Source organism: Eumetopias jubatus, unplaced genomic scaffold (genome assembly GCF_037043125.1).
Source record: "Eumetopias jubatus isolate StellerSeaLion01/CBP00866 unplaced genomic scaffold, mEumJub1_p1.0 scaffold_2, whole genome shotgun sequence".
NCBI lineage: Eukaryota > Metazoa > Chordata > Mammalia > Carnivora > Otariidae > Eumetopias > Eumetopias jubatus.
Window position 1 is genome coordinate 118,285,879 of NW_028274808.1, and position 17,387 is coordinate 118,303,265.

Sequence of the window (17,387 nt, forward strand, 5' to 3'; positions counted from 1 at the left end):
AAACAGAAAAGCACTACATAAATATCAGTTTTAATTATTATTAAATAATGCAACTAATGTTTGAACAAACACAGCTTAATTTATACTTTCAAATGAATCCATCATTTTATAAGTAAGGATCCTGATTTCCAATTCAACTTATTCCAGTACAACTACTATTACCTAAAATATTTGGGGGATTTTTCTTTGGGAGTTTATCTCAGCACTATTTCAAATATTGTCTTTGAGGGATGGATTTGGTTTTTGGAGGCAGACAATATTATGATTCAATTTGATGAACAGATGGATGTTCAGATTCAGTAATGCTGTTTTTTGTTCAAAAAGGAAGTTTTGTGTGTGTGTGTGTGTGTGTGTGAGTGTATTAATTTTGTACATTGGAGGATATGTGGTATAGCAGGAAGAAGGAGAAGGGGTTTGAAAATGATCTGTAAAGGCAAATTTAAATAAAATTTCAAAAATTATGTTGAGGAATGAAAGCACTGCTGGAGTATATATATGGCTTCCCAAATAAATATGTTGAAGAATATAACACATTTGATCTAAAAGTTGTGTTTACTAAAAAAATCAGACTCGCTTCTTTATTGTTATACTTCATTTGTGAGCTCTGAAAGACATTTTTGGCATTCTCAACTTGGACAATGGAAGCCAAGCATAATATGATATATTTCAGGCTCTACACATGTTTTTAATGAAATTAGCTAAGTTCCAAAACATACACCAGTTGATAAGGCAACTGATAATTTAATACCTGTTCTGTCCTTTTTATTATTTTTTTAAACTTTCACCATTCAAATCATGGCACATATCTATTTAAAATATTTATAGTAAAAACAGGGATTGCATTAAGGAAAGGGTATAAATGAATGATGTGATTTGGAGACTCATTTTTTTAAATTCTCTGATCGTTGTCCATAAAGCTGCCTGAGAATTGGGAACTCATGATATACAAACACCTCTTCACTTGTTTTCCTGTGCCTCTGTTCCTGAGGCTTACAAGACTGCTCTTTTTTTCCCTGTACTCCTTCCTGTGTCCCGTCAGTGTACTTAAGTATTTTTCTTAAGAAGTAGATCTCACATGTGAAAATATGATTTTCCAAAATCATAAATGAGAAGTAAATTACTAACTGAATTAAATCTGATTTAGAGAAACCTTGTAAATGTACATTTACTATAAATTTAGAACTGCATTTTGAATATGAGAAAGGAAAGAAACACTAGAGGTTTAAAAGAAAATGGTCTTGAAGTGGAAAAACTAATTCTACCTTCTGAATTTAGTACAAAACTGGTTTTATACTGTGATAAGGTAAAATTTAGTATCTGGCAATTCCTGCTTTCCCATTGCACTTCCCATACTACATAGAAATTTCAGCTCCTACACCCAACTGGAAAATACAGAAGGCTCTTTAGTTATTTCAATGTAATAGCATCATAGTCTACGAAATCTGTAATAATTCTGTGAGGGTTAAAAAATGGGACATTGGATTTGATCTCCAGCAATATGGTAGATGAGACTCAATGAACAATTCTATCACTTATGTCAATGAAAATATCTGAAAACAATATCTTAAGTCTTTTTAAATGTACCTGTTATCTGTCAAGAAAACAGGAACTTGTCAGACACCAAAAACAGTATGACTAGGAGAAATAAATAAGCACTCAAGCTGGCTTTCACTCTGGAGGCTTCTGCAAAATGCCAGTGAACTTGAGATTCACTTTGAGAACCATGAGAATATAGGAGGCTGTGCTTGAGTCTGCCCAGGTTGGGAGAACTTTCATAGGAGACATCATTCTTCGTCACCCATATTAGGAAGGGGGAGCCCAATGTGATGGTGAATTTGAGGTAAACCTGCCCTGCAGAGGGAGCCTGCAACAAAACCTTATCTGTCTATTCTGTAGTGTTCCGGGAAGAAGGAAGAGTCGCCACTAAAAATGTGTCCCAGATTGTTAAGATTCTAAGCACATGGTAGGAGCAAATTCAGATCCTATCTGGGAAAACACATTCACCTCCAACAATTCCCAAAGATAAAGTTTCAGGAAAGAGCTCACTGTTGCCCAAAAACCCAAAACCAAACAAACAAAAACAAAAATCACAACATACACAAGGAAACAGATTTCAAAAATTTGCATTATCAGAAAATAAAATAAAAAATATTTTCAAAATCTATGAAGTTAAAGAGGAGGTAGGAAATATAAAACAAGTAACTTTATAAATGTGAATAGATTTTAATAAGCACCAAATTGAACTTCTAGAAATGACATAGTACAGTAATTGAAATTTAAAACTCAGTAGATTAGGCAACAGATTAAGTGAAAAGAAGATTGATAATCTAGCAAATAGATCTGAAGAGATTACAAAGCAGTACACACGGAAAAAAATATGGACAGTATGAAAACTGGGGTTAGGTAAAAGGAGAAGGGACTGTGGCTGTTTAATCATTTAATCGCAGTTCCAGCAAAAGAGAACAGGAAGAATGGCGAAGAGGAAATATTTGAAGAAATAAAAAAGGGATGTTCCAGAATTGATGGAAAACAAAATCCTAAGCAGACTAAAAGGAAGCCATACTGAAATTAAACATAAGTACAGAACATATCACACTTAAATTGCAGAAAACCAAAGAAAAAGTAAAGATCTTGAAAACAGCCAAAGAAAAAGATTTCCCTAAAAGAGACTTAAAAACAATAATGAAAGCCAGAAAGCCAAGGAATAGTATTTTCAAGGAACTGGAAGAAAGTAACTCTCAGCCTAGAAGTGTATATACCCTGGAAAACTATCTTTTAAGAATGAGAATAAAGGTAATTCCAGATAAATAAAACTAAGAATTTACTACCAACAGATCTTCATGAGAAATATAGTATGCTCTTCCACACTGTTTCTGTACCATGAATTAGTTCATATATGATGGTAAATAAGGAATTGTGTCAGTGTCATATGAAAATTTGCATTTGTACATAATTTTTCCTGCCACATTTATATTTTGCATCACCAAGCAATAGCGAGTGAATGCAAAATGCACTGAAAAACAAAAACAGACAAAAGAAGATCAGGTATACCACATCTTCTTTATCCATTCATCTCCCAGAATGTAAGAATTCCTTAAGAAAAATGCAGGCAGCCTGATAGAAAATGGACAAAAGACTTGTACAGGCACTTCTTAAAAGTCAATACTTGAATTGCCATAAATACATGGAAAGGTGCTCAACTTTACTGAACTTCAGGGAAAAGCAAATTAAAACCATAATGGCATATACTATACATTCAAATTCAGTTTTGAAGTAATTGGTGGTAACAGTGTAAATTGGTGTAACTATTGTGGAAAGCCATTTGGCCATATCTACTAAAGCTGGTCCAGCAGTTCCACTCCTGATGTATGTGTGTTCACGAAAATATATGTACAAGGTTGTTCCACTCTGCACAATTCATAATAGTTCAATTTAGAAATAAACCAAAATGTTCATCAAAAAAAAAAAAAAAAGAAGATCAGGTATATGGTTTCTTACAATTAAAGATAAAGCCTTACTAAAATGAGGACTTTTTTAAAAAGCTGAACTCCTTCAGGCAGTTAGTTGCTGGCTTAGGGGCTTCAAAGACTTTTCAGCTTTCTACACCATTAAACTATCTAGTGAAACCACATGTGGATGTAGAAGCAACAGTACAGATAAAGTAGCAGCCAACACTTGTCCCTCAGTTAAAACAACAACAAATATTTGATTGATGGAGAAAACTATAATCTGGATCAGATTTAGATGAAACTGCTTTCTATTGAAAGCAAATGCTTTCAGGGTTCTACATGTTGAAGTAGTAAGTGTGGTTCCAGGGATTAAGTCCTCAAAAAAGAGACCGTGAGATGCAAATATCAGTGGAGATTTAATTGCGCTGGTGCTTTTATTAGGATTATTACGGTTTTTGTCAGTACTTTGGTCACGAGTTCTGAGTTTTGAGTGGTCTGCCCAACTGTTCACAGGAGTCTTTGTATTTTCAGCGTACAATTTAGTACAACACAGGCTTTTCAAACAAAGAAACATATTTCACATTCTAATAGAAATGCCTCTATTAAAGGAAATTCTTCAGGCAACAAAGTAATTGTCCCAGATTAAAGGGTTGAGTTGCCATAACAAATAATGATCAAATAGAAAATAGATGAGTATGTGGATAATTGTAAACAAACATTGACTATAGAAAAGAAACAATAACAGTGTTTACTTCAAGACAGAACTAAAAATACTGGAATGCAATTGTTCAAGCATTCTCCTATGAAGAGAGTAAAGATAGCCAATGTTACTCTTTTTATTAACTAGTGAATATTTATGGTAAAATTATAAAGAAAAATAGGGGAATGGTAAAAAAAAAATTCAAGATTGTATTTCCTTCTGGTAGTGTAAAAGGAGATGGGAGATGGGATTAGGAAGGGCCATAGGTGGATCCAAAGACACTGGTAATAGCCTACTTTTTAAGATGGTTGGTAATTACCCACTTGTTCATATTACTGATGTTCTTTAAAATTTACACATGGTTATAAATATTTGTATGTATGTTCAACTTTTTTTAATTTTTACATTATACCAAAACCTGCATATGACAAGTTACTGGTAGAAACTAGTTTTCCTGGTTTATTTCAGTTACCATGGTGGTTCTTCTCTGGGCTGTAGTTTGGTCAATTACTGGCAGTGAATGTCTTCCTGGAGGAAACCTATTTGGAATTATAATCCTATTCTATTGTGCCATCATTGGAGGTAAACTTTTGGGGCTCATTAAGTTACCTACATTGCCTCCATTGCCTCATCTTCTAGGTAAGTGCTAAACACTTTCTCTTTTCTTCAAGAGTAAATCATATTTTAAAAATTGCAGTTTGGGAAGCTTTTGAAAATCAACATAAGATATTTCTGTATTTGCTGTGCTGGCACCAAAAGCCAATTGTTAAATTTTGAGTTAAACACAGCAATTTTTAAAAATTAAATTAAATTTACAGTTTTAATTTTTACTTAAAATTAAATAACTTGCATTAAAAACAAGACCAATAGATACTCAAAATTGATCACTTCCTAATTATTTTACTGCATTTTCCCCTTATCTGTGCTCTTGATACTATGGAATTAGTATATAATGGTGTGCCACTGGCTAGCTCTTCCCAATTGCACATTCGTTGACATCACGTTGGTAGCTTAACATCAACCACGGTAGAAGTAACTATAAGACAGAAATCAGCAAATGCTACAAAACAGGGCTCAATATATTGTAAGTCACTCACATCATTGACAAAGGACTGAGGGGGGTCATCTGCCAAATCAATATCAGGTGGCCATATCAATCCAGACCACTGGCAAAGGAAACAGTGTCCCAGGGAAGTTGTTTTCACATTCATTTGGAGAATAAAAAATGCTTCCTCATGCCCCCCTAACAAAACTCCAAAAGAAACTCTTAACATATTTTTGAGTTCTTGTTAGATTATTATTTCTTTTGAACTGTGCTCATATCAACACTGTTTGTAATGAAAAATCTGAAAAGTTCCTTAAAGTCCATTAATTGGTCCAAAGTTACAGTACTTCCAAACAATGAGATACTCTTGTAACTATTTTTTTTAAAGATTTATTTATTTATTTGAGAGAGAGAGAGAGAATCTCAAGCAGACTCCCTGCTGGGCCGGAAGCCTGGTGCGGGGTGTGATCCCACAACCCTGAGATCACAACCCAAACTAAAACCAAGAGTTGGCTGCTCAACCGACTGAGCCACCCAGGCGCCCCGATACTATTGCAACTATTAAAAAATGAGGCACACGCGCACGTACAGAAGCAGGGTTAAATCAGTATAGGAACTTTCTGGAAAGGCACAGAAAACCCATAAGAGTGAAAACTGGTGAATCAAGGTCGAAAGTTTGCAGTTGGGATAAGTCTTGTACTTGTCAGTAATGTTTTAATTTACCACGAGCATGGATTATCCTTACTATTCTTTTAAAAACAACTGTTGTAGGCTAGTTCATACTTGCGAAAATTCTAGAAACACCCTAACTGCAGAATTCAGAATGTAAGAGATCTTCTAGATTAAATGGCAGTGATGAAAGATGCCTGGCAGTGATGCATCCTGGCCTGATGGTGTCTGGAGCAAGTCACAAAAGCTATGCTTGTCATTAGCCTCTATTCTCAGAGCTTACATACAGAACATTGCAGTAAATTTGTTTAATCATTTCATGTGCAGTGCTTGTGAGGACATGCTGAACAGAGGGTACTGCTGGGGAAGAACAGAGGCCAGAAGCCTCAGAGTGTCTGACGGAGAAGTCTTTTCTGTTGTAGGTCATGTGGTATCAGCGAGGGCACAATTCTCTCACAAGCTCCTCAGCTCCCTCAGTCACTGTCAACTACCTATACTTCCCAGAATGTGTCACACTTCATCTTCACGTCTTGGAAGAAACTGCTAACCCATCCAGAAACTTCTCAACTCCCCAGCCCCTTCTTCCCTTCTTTGAATCCCTCTGACTCACCCCTCCTGTCTGAGCTCATATAATACTGCCTTATGCTTCCATAAATTTGAGGTTGTCGGTTTAACTTGCTCCCCTAGAGGCTGAAAGCTTGTTGACATGAAGTACCAAGTTTTTGTTCATTATTATATTTCTAATACCTAGTACAGTGTCTAAAATACTGAAGGTGAGGAGCCTGGGGGGCTCAGTCCGTTAAGGGTCTGCCTTCAGGTCAGATCATGATCCCAGGGTCCTGGGATTCAGCCCCTCATTGGGCTTCCTGCTCAGCAGGGAATCTGCTTCTCCCTCTCCCTCTGCCCCTCCACCTCATTCATGCTCTCTCTCTCTCTCTCAAATAAATAAAATATTTTTTAAAATTTTAAAAAAATAAAATAAAATACTGAAGGCATTAGGTAAATGTTGAATGGCTGAACAAAAGAAGAGTCAGCAGCTGACATGACAGAGCAATGTCTATTTCATCATAACTCAGCTATAAGCCTTTGCAAAGCAAGTTATATATTTTGTATTAAATTATCTGGCTTGAAGATAAAATAGAACCCATACAGGTATTTGTTGATAATTCAGGTAATCTGACATAGCAAATAATTTTAGGAGCTGTTTGCTATTTGCACACAAAACAGTGACTGAATTGGGCATTGTATTAAAACATTTTATGTTTAGAATTTGACCACATTTCTATCCAAATACTGCAACCTATTTCTCCCTTGCAGGTTCAATTATTTAGGAATTATTAATGATTCTAGTCATTTTGTAAAGATTTATTTATTCATCTTAGAGAGAGAGTGAGGGGTAGGGGCAGAGGGAGAGAATCTTCAAGCTGACTCCCACTGAGTGTGGACCCCGATGCAGGGCTCTATCCCACAACCCATGAGATCATGACCTGAGCTGAAACCAAGAGCCAGATGCACAACCGACTGAGCCACCCCGGTGCCCCTGATTCTAATAATTTTTATCTGCACATTAAAACCTTTTTTTTTTGGCTCCTCTAATTTAACATATTTTAATTTTTTATCAAAAGTTTAGTCCCTTATTTCATCTAGGGACTAAGCATAAACGATGTGGTTCCTGAGATTATAGGGTAGTCCCTTTCACACCTAAAGTGCCAAAAAAATATCTGTCAGAATGGCTGAAATAAACAACACAAGAAACAAGTGTTGGCGAGGATGCAGAGAAAGGGGAACCGTCTTGCACTGTTGGTGGGAATGCAAACTGGTGCAGCTACTCTGGAAAACATTATGGAGTTTCCTCAAAAAGCTAAAAATAGAACTACCCTACAACCCAGAAATTACACTACTAGGTATTCACCCAAAGAATACAAAAATACTAATTCGAAGGGATACATGCATCCCAATGTTTATAGCAGTACTATCAACAATAGTCAAATTATGGAAACAGCCCAAATGTCTATCAACTGATGAATTGGTAAAGAAGATGTGGTATGTATATAATGGAATATTATTCAGTCATAAAAAAGAATGAAATCTCACCATTTACAAGGACATGGATAGAGCTAGAGAGTATTATGCTAAGTGAAATAAGTCAGAGGAAGACAAATACCATATGATTTCACTCATATGTGGAATTTAAGAAACAAAACAGATAAACATGGGGGGAAGGCAAATCAGAAAACACTCTTTTTTTAATTTAAATTCAATTAATTAACATATAATGTATTACTGGTTTCAGAGGTCTGTGATTCATCAGTCTTATATAATACCCAGTGCTTATTGCATCACATGCGCTCCTTAATGCCCATCACCCAGTTACCCCATCCCTCCACCTCTCTCCCCTTTTAGCAACCCTCAGTTTGTTTCCTATGATTAAGAGTCTCTTATGGAGGAAAACCGACTCTTAACTATAGAGAACAAACTGATGGTTACCAGAGGGAAGGTGGGTGGTGGATGGGTTAAATATGTGATGGGGATTAAGGAAGGCACTTGTAATGAGCACCAGGTGATGTATGGAAGTGCTGAATCACTATACTGTATACCTGAAACTAATATTACACTGTATGTTAACTAACTGGAATTTAAATAAAAACTCTAAAAAAAGAATATAAAAGAGACATGAACTCAAAAATAAGTAAAGTGCCAAAAATATTTTCTGTATTTGTATACTAACTAAAGAGTTATTGACTTCTCCATTCTAGGTATGCTGCTTGCTGGGTTTCTTCTCAAAAATATCCCTGTCATTAGTGATAATGTACAGATCAAGCACAAGTGGTCTTCCGCTTTGAGAAGCATGGCCCTGTCTGTCATATTGGTCCGCGCTGGTCTTGGGCTTGATTCAAAGGTATGAAGTGTAAATTTCTAATTGTTGACCAGGAATTGTATTCCTCCAATACTGCTACTATTGGGAACCACTGAGCTTTAGACACTGTGTGACGGTCTCAAGAAGAGAATGGAGTTAATTTCACACAGGACTGACTATTCCCAGAAGATGTCTCATATTCTTTCTTGGAGTGAGGTGGAATTACTCTATGGGGACAGCACTAAGAGTGAACGCTCTGCTTTTCTCTAACAGAGATACAGGTCATCCTTGTAAATAATGGTGATGAGAGAAAGTATTACATTTTTGGTGTGCAAAGCCTTATGCAAGTGTTTAGAGCTAACTATACCAGCTCAAGAAACTGTTTGGTACAGAGGAGGAGTCTCAAATATGCTTATTTTAATGTGATTACTAACATATGTTTTTGAATGAAAGAATGAATCTTCCTGGGGATGAAGATTTTCACCCTGGCCTCTTTATGGGGCCACCAATTATTAAAAAAGCTAATGCTGAGAGTGTTCAATCAGCTAATTTGGGGATTATTGAGTACAGACTCTAGAACATCCTGCCTGAGTTCAAACCTGGCTGTGTAACTTAACCAATTTCATGATCTTGGGCAAATGACTTTAACTTGTGCCTTTTTAGATGAGGACGTCTAAAAATACTGGGAATAATAATATCACTTATATCATAAGGTTGCTATGAGGATTAAATAAGCTATCTCCAAAACACTTAGAACACTGAAATATTTGTTAAAACTCATTACCTGGAAAATTTATGATAATCCAGACATGGTCTGAATACTGAAGAAAAAGTATTTAATGTCATAATCTCTACCTGTCTTTCTAGGATTATTTTAGTATCTCTATTTTTCTATTTCAGGCCCTGAAGAAGTTGAAGGGTGTTTGTGTAAGATTATCCATGGGTCCTTGTCTGGTGGAGGCGTGCACATCTGCTCTTCTTGCTCACTTCCTAATGGGTTTACCATGGCAATGGGGATTTATGCTGGGGTAATGATTTTTCTTTGTAATATGAAAATAATGCAGAGATGTTGAGGGCTTTCTCTGATTCCATACAAGAGAATGCATAACAAATTATTTTAAGGACATCAGAAATTAAAACATAGGTATTCCAGCATCATCTAAATATTATAACTTCAAAATATATTATATATAGTATATGTCTAACTTTTATAGCAATTATGATTTAAACTATTGAAAAAGTAATATTACTATTACTATTAAACTACTGAAAAAATTTTACCTACACCTGATTCCATGCTGGTGAGAGAAATTGCCATCACTCACCTCAAAGTCTGTCCAGAGGATAATAAATGTGTCAACAGTTATCAACCTCTAATATTGTTTTTCTCCTTCTGACACCAGACAGTTATGATTAGGTGCTTCTACTGTCTTCCTTCCACTGCCAGTTCTTTGAATGGTTAACAGTCATGAGAAGTAAATAAACGTGAGAAGCACTTAGTAAGAACTTAGTACTAATAAGTAGGAAAGAAGCAAGAAATTCTTACTTCTCATGGTTGAGACTGTGGAGCTGTTCTGCCTGGATTCCAGTCCCAGCCCCATGACTTTCTAGTATGTGACCTTTGGCAAGTTCATGAATCTCTCTGTGTCTCAATCACTTCATTTGCAGAATGCAGATAGTGATTGTAGCCACCTTCTAGGACTGTTGTGAGGATAAAATTAGTTAATATAGGTAAAGCACTTAAAATAGTGTATAACATTTTCGGCTGTTACAGCGTCTGCTGGGGTTACTCTCGCCATCACGGCCATGATGGCCTTCTCCTAATCCGTTGTCTTTTTTACATACCAAGTCCCAACAGAAGGTCCAACATCACTCGGTTCCAGTTTAAAAAGTCCACGCTGTGTTTTTCAACCCTCATACTATGAATGTTTTGGTTTTGTTTGTTTGTTGTTTTTTAAGGCAGATTCCTAGAACTTAACCCCATGAGGCCTTCGGTACCACCCATAATTACATATTTTCGGGCAACCTAAGTAGTTCCAGTACAAGCTGTCTGTGGCCACACTTGGAAAAAGTGCTCTATAGAACGTGTGTGTGTGTGTGTGTGTTTCTGGCTTAGGGCTTCACTGCCATTTGAAAGACGGTAGTTGTCTAAAGTGTAACCTCTAGAAGAGTAGAGTTTACTAGAATTTCCACAACAATAATAACAATGAGTACACCGGATCAACTGTTTAAAGTGCTGCCTACTTAGTTTTGTTTTAGGTGCTGTATCTCCAGCTGTCGTGGTACCCTCAATGCTCCTTTTGCAGGAAGGAGGCTATGGGGTTGAAAAAGGCATCCCGACCTTACTCATGGCTGCTGGCAGCTTCGATGACATTCTGGCTATCACTGGCTTCAACACATGCTTGGGCATGGCCTTTTCCACAGGTAAACTGGTCAGTTCACAATGAGCTGTTCTCTTGTGCCCTAAAGACATAAATTATGATGTGACAAGCAAGGCATATTTGCTTGATAATTGGGTAAGGCAGACTGAAATAGAGAAAGCAACTCCAAGAGTTGGTTCTATACCTAAGGAGGGACCGGTAGCTTCCTATTTTACTCCCTTAACCCTCTGGACATGGACTGTTCCAGTGGTCTGGTAAGGCATTAGTGGGGGATCCAGAGTAGCCAAGTTTAAGGAAGGATTCGAATAGCTTTTGCATGGAGCCTTCTGGGAGAGTTAAATCTTGCAGACTTCACACATAGATGGGTAGGTTTTTCAGAGCACCAGTGACTAGAGAGCCATCCAAGGGGAAGGAAGAGTATTCTTTAAAGAACAGTTTCTCCTCTCTTCTAACATTTTTGGGCAATAACTGCAATGATTTTAATGGCTATCTTATTAGTACTCACTAAGTGTCTGATATGGATGTATTTTGTGCTAAATAGTAATAAAAGAAGGGCACAAGGCACTTTTTGTCTCACGCTATTATCAACACTTTTACTCTCCTTTGGCACAGCACAAGTTTCTTTTTAATCTATGTCCAAGATCAGGAGATAAGATTTGCAATTCCATATTATTGACAAAACTTAATTGTAGCCTAAGTTTAGTTTCCAATATGGGAACACACTTTCTTGGAAGGTCATGTGTTTTCAGTCTCTCTCCTTATCTTCCCGTTTTACAATTTATGCTGATTACCTAGAACCTCACTTCTTCCCCATTGCCCTAGAGTTGCCTTACATCCAGTCACTAAATTATTCTTAGCAAAACATGGTTCTCATAGTGTTAGTTACTTTTTGGCACAAGAACCAATGAGGATTCCCTATTATCTATTAGGTCAAATCTACACTCTCGTCTTTATTTTCATTCTACCATACGTGTCCAAATTTATGTTTTCACTGATATCCTGGTATACTTCTTTATTTTATTTTTTTATTGTTTTCTCTTTCCCAGCTTTATTGAGGTATAATTGACAAAACTGTAAGACATTTAAAACATGCGGCATGACGCTTTGGTATACATGTATACATTGTGAAATGATCCTCCTGTCGAATTAAGTAACATTTCCATCACCTCACATATTTACCTGTTGTTGTTGTTGAGAATATTTAAGTTCTACTTTCTTAGCAAATTTCAATTATCCAATACAGTTTTATCAATTACAGTTCCCATGTTAAACATTAGATTCTCAAACCTCATTCATTTTATCTTGAAAGTTTGTACCCTTTTAACAGCCTCTCCCTGTTTCCCCTACCCCTTAGCCCCTGGCAACCACTTTTCTACTCTCAGTGTCTGAATTCAACTTTCTGTTTGTTTGCATCTTTAAAACAGTGGTTCTCAACCTCAACTGCACACTAGAATTACCTGGGGAGCTTTCAAAAATACTCATCTGTGGGCACTACCTCAGACCAATGAAATCAGAGCTTTTGGGAATGGAAACCAGGCATTAGAGCAAGAGTTTGCATTAGAACCAGAGGGGAGGGGAAGGAGAGAAATGGGGGAGGTGAGGGGAGGGCTTACTGGGGTTTTCATAATCCGGGGAGTGTGGGCTATGGATAGTTTAAGAACTTTCCTAGTTAGCAATGCTATGCTCCCTCTGCCCTGCTCCACTAAATGTATTCCTTAAACATTTTGGGTGGGAACTACCTGGAACATCTTTAAAATGTGGATCCCAAGCCCTGCCAGGCTTACTGAATCAGAAATTTTACAGGTGCGCCCAAGAAGTCTTTTTTTCTTTCTAAGCAACTTTACATACCAGAGACTGAAACTAATTAGCTAATTTCTACACATTTATAGTGAACTATTTACTGTAATTGCTTGAGACATAGGCTACTATCACAGCTAGATGCTTCTGACAGTCACAGCATTACCTAACATAGAGCTGCCCTAGCTAAATAAAATTACTACAGAGGTAATTATTTTTTTAAATAAGAGAGATGATTGAAACTCTCAGAAAGGAAAGGACCTACCCACCATAGGTCCATTGGCTGGGGCCCTGTAAATCAGACTGACAAAAGACAAATTAACAAGAGAAAAGCAGTTAGCCTGCGCACCAAGCTTGCAGAGGGGAGAACTCAGTGATGACTAACTCAAAGGGGTGATTAGGATTTGGGCTTATATATATAGCATCTTAGCAAAGAACAATAATTTTGTAGAGATGTGCAAGACAAAGGAAAAGAACTTTGAGTTTTTGGAGGTAGCAAATAGGGACACTAATGGTAGCTAGGGCTGCTTCTAGCAAAGTTGGTTATACAGATTCTTCTGGTGCTGTCTTTGGGCTGGTGAGAGTCTGAAGTTGTCTCAGTGGTTAACTTCTGTCCTTCCTGGTAGAGGGGAGAAAGACACTTTAAAAATTTATGTCCTCCTTTTAGGTAGATAGGAGAAGATAGACATCTTTTCTTGATTCTGTTTCTTCTCAGTTGCCTTCTGCTCAAAATAATCCTTATGCCAAAGTGGCATACCTTGGGGTGGCATGTTCGGTTACCCTAAACTACAATAACAAGAAACCACATAACTAGTTAGCACATTTTTTCTTAGAACAGTGTGGACTTCTTCCTTGCTGATTTGGATGCCTTTTACTTCTTTTTGTTTTCTGATTGCTGAGGCAAGGACTGTGTTAAATAACAGTGGTGAGAGTGGACATCCCTGTCTTGTTCCTGACTGTAAAGTAAAAGCTGTCAGTTTTTCCCATTGAGGATGATATTAGTTGTGGATCTTTTGTATATGGCCTTTATGACGTTGTATGTTCCCTCTATCCCTATTTTGCTGAGCATTTTTGTCAAGAAAGGATGCTGTACTTTGTCAGATGCTTTTTCTGTATCTATCGAGAGGATCATATGGTTTTTATTCTTTCTTTTCTTGATGTGGTGTATCATGTTGATTGATTTGCAAATATTGAACCACCCTTGCAACCCAGGAATAAATCCCACCTAATCATGGTGAATGATTCTTTTAATGTACTATTGGATTTGATTTGCTAGTATCTTGTTGAGAATTTTTACATCCATGTTCATCAGGGATATTGGCCTGTAATTCTCTTTTTTAGTGTGGTCTTTGTCTGGTTTTGGGATCTAGGTAATGTTGGCCTCATAGCATGAGTTTAGAAGTTTTCCTTCCATTTCTATTTTTTGGAACAGTTTGAGAAGAATACATATTAAGTCTTCTTTAAATGTCTGATAGAATTCCCCTGGGAAGCCATCTGGCCCTGGACTCTGGTGTGTTGGGAGATTTTTGATTCCTGATTCAATTTCTTTGCTGGTTATTGATCTGTTCAAGTTTTCTATTTCTTCCTATTTCAGTTTTGGTAGTTTATACATCTCTAGGAATTTATCCATTTCTTCCAGATTGGAAGAACGCCAATTTGTTGGCATATAATTTCTCATAATGTTCTCATATAATTATTTGTATTTCTGTGATATTGGTTGTGATCTCCCCTCTCTCATTTTTTATTTTATTTATTTGGGTCCTTTCTCTTTTTTTTTTTTTTTTTACTAAGTCTGGCTAGGAATTTATCAGTTTTATTAATTTTTTCAAAAAACCAGCTCCTGCTTTCATTGATCTGTTCTACCAGGTTTTTTTGTTTGTTTCTATATCATTTATTTCTGCTTTAATCTATATTATTTCCCTTCTTCTGGCTTTAGCCTTCATTTGTTTTTCTTTTTCTATCTCCTTTAGGTGTAAGGTTAGGTTGTGTATTTGAGATTTTTCTTGCGTCTTTAGGTAGGCCTGTGTTGCTGTATACTTCCCTCATATGACCACTTTTGCTGCATCCCAAAGGTTTTAGACTGTCATGTTTTCATTATCATTTGATTCCATGTATTTTTTTTAATTTTTTCTTTAATTTCCTGGTTGACCCATTCATTCTTTAGTAGGATGTTCTTTTTTTTTTTTAAGATTTTATTTTTTATTTATTTATTTAGAGAGAGAGTATGTGAGCAGGGGGAGGAGCAAAGGGAGAGGGAGAGAGAGAGAATCTCAAGCAGACTACACGCTGAGTGTGGAGCCCAGTGCAGGGCTCAGTTTCACAACCCTGGGATCATGACCTGAGCTGAAATCAAGAGTCAGACTGAGCCACCCAGGTGCCCCTAGTAGGATGTTCCATGTATTTGTGGTCTTTCCAAATTTTTTCTTGTGGTTGACTTCAAGTTTCACAGTGTTGTAGTCAGAAAATATGTGTGGTATTATCTTAGTCTTTTTGTACTTTTTGAGGCCTGATTTGTCATGGAGATTGTCCCATGTGCACTGAAAAGACTGTGTATTCTGCTGCTTTAGAATGAAATGTTCTGAATATATCTGTTAAGTCCATCTAATCCAGTGTGGCATTCAAAGCCATTGTTTCCTTGTTGATTTTCTGCTTCTGATGATCTGTCCACTGATGTAACTGGGGTGTTAAAGTCCCTTACTATTATTGTATTTTTATCAAAGAGTTATATTATGATATTTAAAGAGGCTATGCAACAAATAAACTCTTCTGGGAGCAATTTCAAAAATAATTTGTTTTCAGATTTACTTTTAGAAATAACTTTTGAGGGATGCCTGAGTGGCTCGTGGCTCAGTCAGTTAAGCATCTGCCTTTGACTCAGGTCGTGATCTCAGGGTCCTGGGTTGGCGCCCCTCATTGGGCTCCCTGCTCAGCTGAGAACCTGCTTCTCCCTCTCCCTCTCCCCCTACTCCCCACTCATGCTCGTGCTCTCTTTCTCTCTATCTCAAATAAATAAAGAAAATCTTTAAAAAGAAAAGAAAATAACTTTTGAGAAAGGGTAAGTCCCCTTCACTCATTGCAGTAAGAAAAGATTCTTGGGGCTCCTGGCTGGCTCAGTTGAAAGAGCATGTGACTCCTGATCTTGGAGTTGTGAGTTTGAGCCCCACGTTGGGTGTAGAAATTACTAATAAATAAATAAATAAAACTAAAAAAAAAAAAAAAAGATTCTTGATTTTAATTGCCAGATTTTTAAGTTACTGTGTTCTATACATATCAGAGCTACTAAAGTCAATATCATTATTAGTAAAAAAAAAATAATCAGGCTCTTAAATGGCAATTTGAAAACCAGATCTCTCTTCTCACCCAGTCTTTGCCTATTGTATAGTAGAACAAATTAGCTCTGATTCATGAATTTTATCTTTTATGTTTTCCTAGGCCCTTTAGGTAAATTTTTATTGAAGTAAATGAAAAAAAAAGTACACAAATCATAGATTTTGCCTGTCTTGAAATTTATCTGCAATAATATGCATAGCTTTCTTATACTATAGGCCCATTTTATTAGGCATTTTAAGTCACATATATTTAAGAATGTAGAGAGCAGGAAATATCTGTATACTTTTCCTCCTGTGTAATTAGATGCTTTATGTTGATGATTAAAGTAAATTCTAAGTATTTATGGTTGTAGAGTTCTGTCTGAAGTTTTTCTTTTTATATGTTTTTAAGGCTCCACAGTTTTTAACGTTCTCAGAGGAATCTTAGAAGTGGTAATTGGTATGGCAGCTGGATCTCTTCTTGGATTTTTTATTCAGTACTTTCCAAGCAGTGACCAGGTAAAAGAAATAATCTATGGGAAAGTCATTCTTTAAAATGTCATTGGAAAAACATTCTGGAACGGTCCCCTGGAAGCCAATGTGAAGAACATAATTTAGAAATGGCTCCCCATTCTAAAACTGCTTATTGCCAAATCAGTGCTATCCATGAGATTTATGAAGAGGGTTAGATATACTGTTGACCCTTGAACAGTGTGGATTAGGGGCACAGACCCCCACATCATCAAAAATCCATGTATAACTTTTGACTCCCCAAAAACTTAACTACTAATAGCCCACTGTTGACTGGAAGCCTTTCTGATAACATAAACAGTCGATTAACACGTATTTTGCATGTTGTATGTATTATACACTATATTCTTACAATAAAGTAAGCTAGAGAACAGAAAATGTTATTAAGAAAATCATAAGGAAGAGGAAATACATTTACAGTACTGTATTTATCAAAAAATATCTGCATGTAAGTGGACCCAGTGCAGCCCAAACCTGTGTTGTTTAAGGGTCAACTGTATAAGATTTTAATACAACCCTAGAATTTTTTTCTCTAATTTATATTCCATAAACTTTAAATATCATGAAAAATAAAACATCAATTCCAAATAGGTAAACGTTTTTTATTGTTTCTATTTTTTATTTTACTATTATTCATAATGTTCAGGTAA

The 17,387-nt window shown here is 36.4% G+C and overlaps 1 protein-coding gene across 3 annotated transcripts in view; it reads left to right on the forward strand.

Moving 5' to 3' along the window:
* The window catches only part of SLC9B2 (solute carrier family 9 member B2), a 49,190-nt gene that overhangs the window by 13,736 nt on the left and 18,067 nt on the right, over nt 1-17,387 (forward strand). For all 3 annotated transcript variants that reach the window (XM_028091216.2, XM_028091214.2, XM_028091217.2), the window contains exons 4-8: nt 4,618-4,788; nt 8,620-8,762; nt 9,621-9,748; nt 10,969-11,144; nt 16,619-16,725. In XM_028091216.2, coding sequence (XP_027947017.1) covers nt 4,618-4,788; nt 8,620-8,762; nt 9,621-9,748; nt 10,969-11,144; nt 16,619-16,725 — 725 coding nt within the window. The remainder of the gene's footprint in view (nt 1-4,617; nt 4,789-8,619; nt 8,763-9,620; nt 9,749-10,968; nt 11,145-16,618; nt 16,726-17,387) is intronic.